The sequence below is a fragment of the Drosophila innubila genome (assembly GCF_004354385.1).
Source record: "Drosophila innubila isolate TH190305 chromosome 3R unlocalized genomic scaffold, UK_Dinn_1.0 2_E_3R, whole genome shotgun sequence".
NCBI classification, from domain to species: Eukaryota; Metazoa; Arthropoda; class Insecta; order Diptera; family Drosophilidae; genus Drosophila; species Drosophila innubila.
Window position 1 is genome coordinate 12662815 of NW_022995380.1, and position 11589 is coordinate 12674403.

Here is an 11589-nt window from a genome sequence, read left to right on the forward strand (position 1 = left end):
AACGCTACCACCCTGTTAAATTTTCCGATCTGGCAATATGTACAATAATGGGTCAAATGTCAAACTTGGTAACTTTAAAATTTTCTACATTTTTTTTTTTTGTCAATTTCTTAGTATTGAAGATAGAATTTATGAAATGTTTGCAGAATTTTCGTTATAATTTGTTAAATTTTTTTAATATATTTTTTAGAATTAAATTTGTAACTTCTCTCCCCTTGGGTTGAAAAGCTTCAAGCTTTAATTAAAATGTTTACCTTTATTTTATGCAATTTCGAATTTAAAATTTTCTTAAAATTATTAATTTATTGCAAAGTTTTGGCATTTTGAAATTTGCATACTTGTTATCGACGTATCGTAATTTGCACAGGGTGTCACCGATGTCTCACACTTCTTTACATTTCGCGATTAGTACCGATAAGTAATCAATTGGATCTCTCAGGGTCGCAGTACCTGTACAACCATGCAAAAGGGCACACAAAAATATTTCCAGCCAAATACAGCTATTTTTTTCTTAAAAGTTTGCAAAAACAAGTTGGCAGCACTGAAACTACATTTGGATATCAGCTGTGCAGTCCACCTCAGCTCAAAAGTTCAAAACTCTGATTTAAATTGCAAATTAATTAAAATTCTGCAATTTTTAAAAAAATTCTATCTTCAACTTTAAGAAAAATTCAAAAAAAGGTGAATTTTCTTGGGTGCAACCATTTTGCAATTTGATTAAAATGGTACATGGTGCAGCCTTTGGACCGGGTGGCAGCCTCCCACACCAGTGCTGCCAAGTTTTTAAGGGTTTTTTTTTTAACAATAGCTGTTTTTGACTGGAAAGCATCTAAATTTGTTTTTGTGGGCAATTTTGCACAGTTTTACCAAAAATTTTAATAGCAACGCACAGTTGAAAATATATTTAAATTGCCAGATTTCATGCTTGTAGCAATTTTGTAATTTTTCTAGCAAATGAACTCTGAAATTAGACAGAACTAGCTATAAAATAGCTAAGTTGGCAATAGTGCAACTCTATAAAACAGCCCGCGCGACCATCCTATACAACTTTCGTTAATTCTAATTGTGTGAACATTTATGGCAATAAAACATAAACTCTGTGCGAGAACTACGTAACGTCGATACACAAAACTATTCTCACACATATACGCACACTCGCGCACTGTATTTAGAATACACCCATATAACGGGGCTCCCAATAGGAAAGCGCCAACGGTAATAAAAAGACAACAACAAGGGGCTTATCAGTAGCCGCTGCAACAACAAATAACCAACATTAATTATAATCAAACAGGGAAAACAATATCAAGCTGAAACGAAACTCGGTCGCTTTAGTCATCATTCGTCGGCCAACAACACGCAAACAAGAACAGTGCATATAGAAGAATTTTCATTGCAGACTCTGTGACGTGTCCAAATTACAAAGCACAGACTACACAAAGAAAGATGTGCGGCTCACCGAACACAGCGGGCGGTACGGGTGCAAGGGCTCTGATATTGGTTGGTGGCTATGGAACACGTCTGCGTCCCTTGACACTGAGCACTCCCAAGCCTCTTGTGGAGTTTGCCAACAAACCCATACTGCTCCATCAGTTGGAGGCGCTCGTTGATGCGGGCTGTCGTCAGGTGACTCTCTTACAATTGTACCACATCAATAACAATAGTTATATAAACAAGTTTCATTCATCTAGGTCATTCTGGCTGTTAGCTATAGGGCCGAGCAAATGGAACAGGAACTGCGAGTGGAGGCGGAAAAACTGGGCGTTGAACTGATCTTTTCACATGAAAGTGAACCCCTGGGCACAGCTGGGCCATTGGCGCTGGCCAAGCCCATATTGTCGGCCAGTGCCGAGCCCTTTTTTGTACTCAATTCGGATGTGATCTGTGATTTTCCCTTTAAGCAGCTTATGCAATTCCATCGCAATCACGGCAAAGAGGGCACAATTGTTGTCACCAAAGTGGAGGAGCCATCCAAATACGGTGTGGTGCTTTATGACGAGCTTGGCTGCATTAAAAATTTTATTGAGAAACCGCAAGAGTTTGTTAGCAACAAAATTAACGCTGGCATTTATATATTCAATCCATCGGTGCTGGAACGCATCGAGGTGAAGCCCACGTCCATTGAGAAGGAGGTGTTCCCGGATATGGCACTGCAGCAGGAGCTCTACGCCATGGATCTGACCGGCTTTTGGATGGATATTGGTCAACCCAAAGACTTTCTAACCGGTTAGTTGAATCCCAATCAGCACTTGCACTAGTTCCTTATCTTCAATTGGCTCATTAGCATTATCAGTTATCAGTGAACTGTCCAAATCAACGTGTCTTAGCTCATTTTTTTTCCGCATTCGGCTTTTTATCTGCTTTCTTGGAAAGCCTAGTATGAAGTATGTTTGATAGAATGCTTTTTCTACTGAAAACTGATTGTAATTGCTGATAATCTTCTAGAGAAGTGCCTCTAGGGGGTTCCTAATGAGCAGCACGGTTGATAGTTAATGAATATATGTACTAAAGATTGTAATAACTATCTGTCTATTTGACCATTAGGTATGTGCCTCTATCTCAGCTCACTGCGTCAGAAGCAATCGACCAAATTGTATACGGGACCTGGTGTTGTGGGCAATGTGCTTGTGGATCCATCGGCGAAGATTGGCGAGGGTTGTCGCATTGGTCCGAATGTCACAATTGGACCAGATGTTGTCATCGAGGATGGCGTTTGCATTAAACGTTCCACGATTTTGAAAGGCGCCATTGTGCGTTCCCATTCCTGGCTAGACTCCTGTATCGTTGGCTGGCGTTCAACAGTTGGACGCTGGGTGCGCATCGAGGGTATCACGGTGCTGGGCGAGGATGTAATTGTCAAGGACGAGCTCTATGTGAATGGTGGTCAGGTGTTGCCCCATAAGAGCATTGCTGCCAGCGTTCCCGAACCGCAGATCATCATGTGAAATCAAAGAGTTCCTGTTTCTGGAATCAATTATTGTAAATATTATAATTATTATTAATTAATTGTTTCATTTGGTATTCGATGCACCGATTGCCTTTGTGAGTGTGTGCGTGTGTATTTGTTTAAGCTGAATGTTTGTCAATATTCTAAAGAGCATTTCCATTAATTAGCCTGGCTAAAATATGTAGCTTACAAAAATAAGACTTGAATCGCAAATTCTGTTACCATTTGGCCTACAACTGTAAACGACGCATAAGTTTTATATCAATTTAAATTAAACATAGTCGAAATATAAACGATGTATTATATACATAAACCTCAAGTCTCAATGATATGATAGTACTTTTGTTCTGGACAAGTTTACAGCTGTTTTAAAAGTTAATCGTTGCCTTGACAACGACTGGGAAATACGAAACCACAACAAAATCAACCTTATATTAGCATTATTGAGAAGAAAATGTTGAAAACACTTGGCAAATCGGATGCACTGCAGCAAAATCTGCTCTGGGAGGATAAACAGGTCAAGTTCGATAGTCCACAGATGTGAGTAGCAACTGTAATCCAACAGAAACCATTGCGAACTTTGACTATTGATCTTTTTCAGACACACACGACTTCGCAACGGCGAAAAGATATTGGATACCATTCATCATATTGAAGATAGCAAGGGGAATCCAGGGGATACGGGTAAACTGTTGGTCACCAACCTACGCATCATTTGGCATTCCCTCGTCCACAAGAAGTTCAATTTGTGCAAGTTTCCGTATTGGCTGCCTTTCAAGTAGATCTCCTTTCAATGTCAACCTCTGTTTCCAGCTATTGGCTATGCAAGGATTGGGAGCACCAATACGCGGCTGATGCACATGCACACCAAGGGACGTATTCCGAGCCAAGCTCTGTATATTCTGGCCATTAGCAGTGAGACCAAATTTGAGTTTCTCTTTACGGATGTCTCCGGCGACACGGCACGACGTGAGCAGCCCATCTTCGCCAGCGTCTTTGATGTGCATCTGTGTGTTCAATTAAATCTTAGTTATACCATCATATCCATTGATTCGAGTCCATTTTAAAATAGTTTATATCAACGAACATTTCTGTATCGGGATCTGAAGCTGCGCGGTGCCATTGTCCAGGCGGGTCAGCTGATTATATTGCCGGATGAGCAGGTGTACACTCAGGTGCAGGGTGTATGGAATCTCTCAAGCGATCAGGGCAATCTCGGCAGCTTTGTGGTGACCAACGTGCGTCTCGTTTGGTATGCCGATGCCAATGAATCGTTCAACATTAGTCTGCCCTATTTGCAGATTGAAAGCGTGAGTCGGTTGAGCAGCTTACTCAATGCGATCCATTTATGACCTACTCATTCATTTATAGGTACGTATTCGCGAGTCCAAGTATGGCCCTGCTCTGGTAATCGAGACCGCTGAGACTGGCGGCGCCTATGTGCTTGGCTTTCGCATTGATCCCGTCGAGCGTCTGACCGATCTCTTCAAGGAGCTCTGCTCCCTGCACACCATCTACACGGATCAACCGAATTTTGGGGTCAACTATGATCCGCAAGATGCACGCCAGCGTCTCGCCGCCGCCGCCGAGGAAGCCGCTCAGGCGACACATTTTAAAATTGAGGATTACGAGGAGCTGGACGAGCGACAGGAGCGGGAAATCAATACTAAGTTAAACAGTTATCTCGCCGATGGCTGCCTTGGCGTCTTGTCCACCAAGCAAACCACCCAAGATCCCATTTATAGCAAGGAGCTTGGCTTTGCCATGGAACGCATACCGGACGGATACAAGCTACAGGATCTATGGAATGTCCTGCCCACCAAAATGGCAACATATGATGAGTAATCTAAATAAATATAAATATATAGTATTAAATATCAAAGATCGTAACTATGATTATAACAAAATAATAAAAACAATTGATGTTAAATTTTTATATCCATATTTATCTATACCCAGAAAAAAGGGAATATCAATTTTTCTCAAAACTCTTTTTTGCTATCTCTTATAAAATCAGTTCTGTAGATCGTTGCTAGACTTATAAATTCCACAACTTTAAAACTTTTATATGAACACTTTATTCTTCTAATTGCAAAGTTTATCCCTTTAAAATACTTATAGTAAAAATTTAGATTTATATTTGTTGACGATTTTATTGACGCATACAACTCGCTGTGTGTTTAAGTATTTTAGCTCTTTTATGTGTGTGTGTATTATCCATAGATTTTTTTGGAATCGCTTGAAACGGTAGTAAGCCTAATGGTAATACACCAATTTGTAGGTATTTCTTGTTTTTTCCAATTCGTTGGTTGATCTCAATATGCTTAGAACTATTATCATAAATATTGATTGATCGGTAGAGATTTATCATATTACAGATTGCACTGTGGCATTAAAAGCAAACAAATTTTGCTGTCATTTCAGTTAAGTTTAAGTCATAGTTTTTTTTTGTTTGTTTATAAATTAATTCATATCACAACACACAGTTGATTTGACCGGCTTGCATTATAATCATCGTGTTTAAATATAGAGTATATATATGTAGTTTAATTGTTTTTTGTTGTATATAGATTTGTTTTTACTATTAATATTATTATTTTTAAATGAATGAATTACAAATGTTTTTTTGTTTTCTAAGCTATAAATTCTAACAAACTTAATTAAAGTAGGAAAATTATATTAGTTGTGGCGCTTTTCTGCATTATCTGCTTTTTTTTGCCTCAAAGGCAGTTTGAATACATTAAACATTATACAAAATGAATAAAACATTTTCAAGAGATGGTAAAATGACTTAAAACTTGCCTTAAAAAACTAAATATACATAATATTAATGAAAATATCATATCAGGAATGGCTTATACATTACGATTTGTATTGATTTCGTTTTTACATATTTTCTTTTTTTTTTTTAGATTTTTAATACTTTTTTCTTAGATTTTAAGATCTATTTACGGGGGGAATTCACTTTAAACATAAGTTCTAAAGGATTGAGTTCTTTCTATATAATATTCGGTTAGTTATTCATCAGTCTTAAAGACCAGTTAATATTATTACAATACACTCAAATCAAGTAAGTCGAAATGGGAACATTTAAGAGAGGAGGACATATCAGACATTGGATTACAAATGTTTACAAATTGATTTCAATGAGTTAAAGTTTAAACATAGAACATAAATCAGAACGTTGATGCATACATGATTTAGATGCTTCACTTTGCTTTAACGCAAGGAAAACAATGGAAACGCGTTTGGACTTAAACATTAACTAAATTCAAAGACTTAGGATTTGTAGTTGAATCTATGATACAGCAGTCTGAGGCATCGGATTTCCAACGCCTTGAGGGCGTTCCAATGACTTAACTTGAAAAGAATCTGAAACAGAGAAGAAATGTTGTGTATGTGTGGGTGTGGGTGCCTAGATGAGTGTTGCGCGCTTAGTTGCTGCTGGCGGAGATCTGTAGACGTGCACGCTGGCGTGTCATGGGCGGTGAATGACGCATTGGCGATATGGTTGTGCTGTTCCCAGCTGTTGGTTCTGTTGCGCTGCCAGCTGCATTGCGTCTCTTGCGCTTTGGAGCAACAACAGTTGTTTGTGGTGTGCTCTTTGTTGCCGGTACAGGAGCAGGAGCTATAGGTGGTGCTGCATCTTTGGCTGCCGATGTTTTGCGACGTCGCTTGACTGTTAACAGAGGTGCGCGACGTCGACGCTTTGTGGCAGCTGCTGCCTTTGGCTTGGCTGTTCCTGTCGCTGTCGCTGCGGCAGCCCCTGAGTCTGAGGTGTGTGTGTTGCTGGTTTCCTTGGTGTCCTTGTGGGCAGGAGCATGAGCTTGAGTGCTACCGCTACTGTTGTCGGCTTCGTATGGCACAAAAGCCGATGCGGTGACATGTTGTGGCAATGTTAGTGTGCTGCAAGCAAAACAGATGCCTCATCTTAGCTAAAATTTGCTTCCACTTGATTATCAGCTTACCTGAGCGTTGGCTTGTGTGCAATCTCCGGCTCCTTATCCGGTTCCTCAACCAGTTCCTCCTCATCATCATCGTCATCGGCATCACTGTACACATTGGCGGCGGGCGGCATAAATTTGGGTCGCTTCAGTTCAAAGCCGCGAGCTTTGTTGCTAAAAATACGAAATTGATGTTAAACATAATATGAATATTGCTTTAACCGGACTCTGACTTACATTTTGATTGGCGTTATGGGCATGGGCCGAATGGGCTTGAACAGACACAGGTCCATGAGTAAGCTATCAGTGCTGGGATTGCGTTTGCGTGCCGACGCCGACCGATGAAGTTCTGTCGGCGCCACAGTAAATTGTCGCAGGAATGCAGCTGTGGGCTCAACATATGGCTGGCTAACTGCAAACTGTCGACTCCCGGTAGCTAAATTTGAACCAATGCCAGAGCTAGAGCCCATGATGCCACCGGCGCCAGTTAGCTTGCGTTTAAGGCTCTGGCTATTGTCCAGCGGCTGGATTTGTTGTCCAATCGCTGGCGTTGCTGCTGACATGACCAGAGTTTTTTGCACAGTATTCTTGATGAATTCGGTGCCGCGATGCAGGCGCACGGAGAGCGTTTTCATGATTGCACACGCCGCAGTGCTGGCTATGCTGCTGGCAGTTGTCGGACGTGCCGCAATCGCCACCGATCCCACTGCATTTGCTGTGCTGGGTGTGCTCGGGCCTCCGCCGCTGACATTGTTAACATTATTATTGTTGTTGCTGTTGTTATTGTTATTGGTGTTTATTTTACGTGTCGCGCTGGAGTCGTAGGTATAGGGCGCTGCTTGCCCCGCTGCCGCCAGCAACATTATTATTGCTGGTGGTAAATGCAGCTGACTACTGCTCCTACAGTTCCAGCTTTTGCTCCCACTTCCACTCGCACTCCTCCTCCTATCCCTTTTTGTTGTTTTTGCTCCGTCAGCTGCTGCTCGGTTAGCAACTTTAACATGCCCGGCGTTTTATCTCGCTTTGTCTCCCGCACAACTTAAATGCTAATTATTTATGCAATTGCTCAAACATTTTTGTTTGTTGCTGCAAATGATTATTATTATTATTTTGCACTTGTATGTTTTGTGTTTTTGCTTCGTGCTGCTGCTGCTTCTTCTTCACCTCTTAAATTTTTTCCAATTGCGGCTTGCACGCTGTTTCGTACAACTACACTACTACAAACTTATTCAACATACTCCTACTACTGCTTTGCCTTCCATTGTGTGTGGCTGTGGCTGATTTTTGGGCCTTCGCGTATCGTTTACCGGTTTAATACACTGTCCATTTCTTTCACAAATGATTCCCACATGGGCTTTTATTGTTTATTTTGCTGCTACACCATCGTTTGAAGCTTCTGTTCAGCTTATAGCATTTGTTTTGTTGCGGTTTTTGACAAAAAAGCACACAATTTTACGTTTTGCTATGTTTTACACCTTACTACTGCTTGTTCATTCATCAGCAGCTGTAGTTAATGCCTGTATTCACCACACTGAGCAGTGGCTGTAAAGCTCAACAGTTGTGGAGCGGTTCTTCCTGACTGACACAGTTGCCAACTTAGCTATTTTATTGCTATTTCTGGCTATTTTCAAATTAAGTTCGATGGAAAAGTGTGAAAATAGCTATTAGCGGGAAATCTGGCTATTTTAAATGTATTTCATCTATTTTTGGCTTTTAAAATTTATACTAAAACTGTGCAAGAGCTCCCACAAAAACAAATTTATATGCTTTCCAGTCAGAAACAGCTATTTCTCCTCTTAAAAGTTGGCAGCACTGCTGTGAAAACACTGTTTTGACCCAAAAGGCTGCCACCCAGCAAAATTTTTGAGATCAGGCAAGCTGAACCATTTTAGGTTAAATGTCAAAAATAAGTAGCTTGGATGAAATTATCTTTCTTTTTTCTTAATTTAGGTTTTAAATTTTTTTTAATTGTGAACGGAGTTATTATAAAATTTTTGTCGATTATTTGATATTTTTAAAAATTAAATTTCTAAGCTATGTCCCCTTTATTTATTGGAAAGTTATTGCATTTGCAATTTGCATTACCTAAAATTTAAATACGCTGCGGCGACATCTTGTGTCACATTCGCGACCACGTTACTCCTCATTAGCAATTTGCTCCTCACTTAACAGGATCATAATCTTCAAACGCGCGCAATTTAAATTTTTGAAGTTCTTAGCAATAATTTGGTAAAAATTAATAATATACTGCAAAACTTTTATCTCGAATTTATTTAAAATGAAATATAGGGTAATTTTTTTAATTAACGCTAGGCATTACATATAAATTATTTAAAATCTTATAACAAAGTCATAAAAAACATTTAAATTGAGTTTGTTACAAAATACAACAGTTTTATTTTAAATCTGTGAAATGTTAAGTTTTTAAATTCGTGAGCCTTATCAGTGTGACCAAATTGTATATATTTTTTGAACTTTATTTAATACTGTCTGAGTATGCCAGGTAGCAACACTGGAAAATTAAGCTGTTGGAGCTGCCGCTAAATTTAAAAATTGAACAAAATAGAAAAATTAAAATATATTGCAACTAGTGTGATTTATAGTAAATATTCTTTGTCTTTGAAGTGCCGCCGCTAGCTGGGCAGCCCATAAACTTTGGCTAAAATTGAAATTAAATAAGCTGAGCTACTGTAGCTACTGTGTGCAGGCTTAAAGCCAATCTAAACTCATAGATAGAGCATCAGTATCAAGTTTATTAAGGTTAAATAATTGCCAAAGCGCATGCGGTGCTCAATTTACGAGAACGACGGCGCCTGCGCAGCTGCAGCGGCAGAGGCAGAATGAGAAGCAGAACCAGGAGAGAGTCACGCTTTGCCTTTGCCTCTCTGAGCACCACCCAGGGATGCACTCCGAGTGCGGCTGCTGTTGCTGTTTCTGCTGCTGTGACAGAAGTGTTTTTTGGCATGTCAAATGGCCGTTGAGCGCCCCCTGTTCCGCCCCTGCAAACAGCATTGACTGCCTTTTAATAACATTATGAAAACGCGTGTTTTACAGCTCATCAGAGTCGTCCAGCGACGGACGTTGCGGCGCATTGCCTGCATTTTAATACCCCTTACTTGTGGTATAGAAGGGTATACTAAATTTGTAGCAATATATGCTCATTTCACAGTAATTTCAAATGTTGCGCAATTTACTTCCAAATACACAATTATGTAACTTACTTAAATAATTCTCCCATTAATTTATTTATTAAGAAGATGCTAGATTTTTTAAAATTATTTATTAAATTCTAAAATTGAGAGTGAATTCGATTATTTCACAAAACTTCTCAATATTAAAAAATAAATTTAAAAAAATCAATATTAAGAAAAACATCAGTCATTTATCATTATATGTGTACATAAGTATATAAATATGCTATACTCTTTATTTTAATTAAAATTGGAAATCAACAGGTCTTCTTACAAAATAAAGTTAAACTTTATTTATACTCAGATTATAAATTTTTTCTTTAAATTTTTCCTGATTTTTTCATATGACTGTAATTGAGTAACGGGTATCTAATAGTCGGTAAATGAACTAACGTTCCTAGTTGATTTTTTAGTGCACTCTTTTCGCTGTTTGCCTGCCAGCCTGCCAGCCTGCTAGCCAGTCAGCTAACCGACCAGCCAGCTAGTCAGCCTGCCAGTTACGAGTCAAGTCCTCGCCACAGCGGCGCGGCTGGAGGTCGCTTGGGGGTCGTCGTCGTCGACAGCGGCGCCCTCCCATTGCGGCACCATGCAGCCACGCGCGTCGCCTTCTGCGCAACCGCAGCCACCGCGTCACAAAAGCCAGAAGCAGCTACAGCCATACAAAATACATACAGACATACGGACATACATATGTAAGTTGGTAAGCTGTTGGGCACTGGCTATAATTTTCCAATATGCAAATGTGTTGGTGACTCAAAATGGCGCAGCGGATGCCGCAGTCACAAGCGCACGTGGGACGATCCCAAATGCCCGGCCAAAACCGCATCCAATTGCGTCGTGCGCTCATTAAGGGTCTGTCCTGCACGGGGTCTGTTGGAGTGCCTCTAGCCGAGTGGCTAACCATTGACAATTATGCAATTTTGCAGCACGACTAAACAAATTATTTTCACTAAATTAAATCTTAACTCGTGCTGGGCGCACTTCTCGATAACACGTACGCCTTCTAACCTCAATTATGGTATGTGCACATTGGGAAATCTTAACGGTTTGCGCAAAGTGAGAGCCTGTGGATTGACATGTGGCATGACGTTGATAAGTTCTCGGGAGGAGATCTTGGACGCAGCTGCTCCAAAAAGCGTGTGTGTTAACAAAGCGTGATAAAACAATGAGAGTGATGAGAGCTTCAAGACAAAAGCTGCCTGCTGTGATACGACTTCTTGCGTAATACTGGGTAGAAAGCTTGTGCTAAATTAATTTTTAAAATGTGTATTATACTAACATGTTCGATGTACCTGAAAATAGGCAATGATTTTATAATAGATATTACATTTCCATAAATTTATTTATTTATATTTTGAATGAAACGACATTAAATATATTTTAAATTAATTTATTTTCTTTTATAAAATATACTAATAATTTGAAATAAATTACTTAAATCCGATTTTTGCGACTCTGAAAATATATGTACATGTATATGTAAATGAAAATTCGGACACTTCAGGAA

The 11589-nt window shown here is 39.6% G+C and overlaps 3 protein-coding genes across 4 annotated transcripts; 2 read left to right on the forward strand and 1 right to left on the reverse strand.

Annotated features, from left to right (window-relative positions):
- The first annotated feature begins 911 nt into the window (after positions 1–911).
- Positions 912–3260, forward strand: LOC117790903 (mannose-1-phosphate guanyltransferase beta). Of its 2 annotated transcripts, XM_034630515.1 has the most exons (4): positions 912–1215; positions 1295–1626; positions 1692–2226; positions 2545–3260. In XM_034630515.1, the coding sequence occupies exons 2-4, from the start codon at positions 1447–1449 to the stop codon at positions 2943–2945; spliced, it is 1116 nt and encodes a 371-aa protein (XP_034486406.1). In that variant the 5' UTR covers positions 912–1215; positions 1295–1446; the 3' UTR covers positions 2946–3260. The 2 variants fall into 2 exon arrangements, with proteins under 2 accessions (XP_034486406.1, XP_034486405.1); XM_034630514.1 differs by having other exon boundaries at positions 912–1626.
- Positions 3261–3350: 90 nt separating this feature from the next.
- LOC117790902 (Bardet-Biedl syndrome 5 protein homolog) lies at positions 3351–4843 on the forward strand. The gene is given in 4 exon segments (XM_034630513.1): positions 3351–3487; positions 3549–3956; positions 4020–4257; positions 4319–4843. Coding segments are annotated over 4 exon segments (1206 nt in total). The 5' UTR covers positions 3351–3401; the 3' UTR covers positions 4793–4843.
- A 237-nt stretch (positions 4844–5080) lies between these two features.
- Positions 5081–8420, reverse strand: LOC117791837 (uncharacterized protein DDB_G0280205). The gene is made up of 3 exons (XM_034631738.1): positions 7129–8420; positions 6916–7065; positions 5081–6853 (listed from the first exon to the last, which is right to left on the reverse strand). Exons 1-3 carry the CDS (start codon positions 7752–7754, stop codon positions 6382–6384), a joined length of 1248 nt encoding a protein of 415 aa, XP_034487629.1. The 5' UTR covers positions 7755–8420; the 3' UTR covers positions 5081–6381.
- Between the last annotated feature and the right edge of the window lie 3169 nt (positions 8421–11589).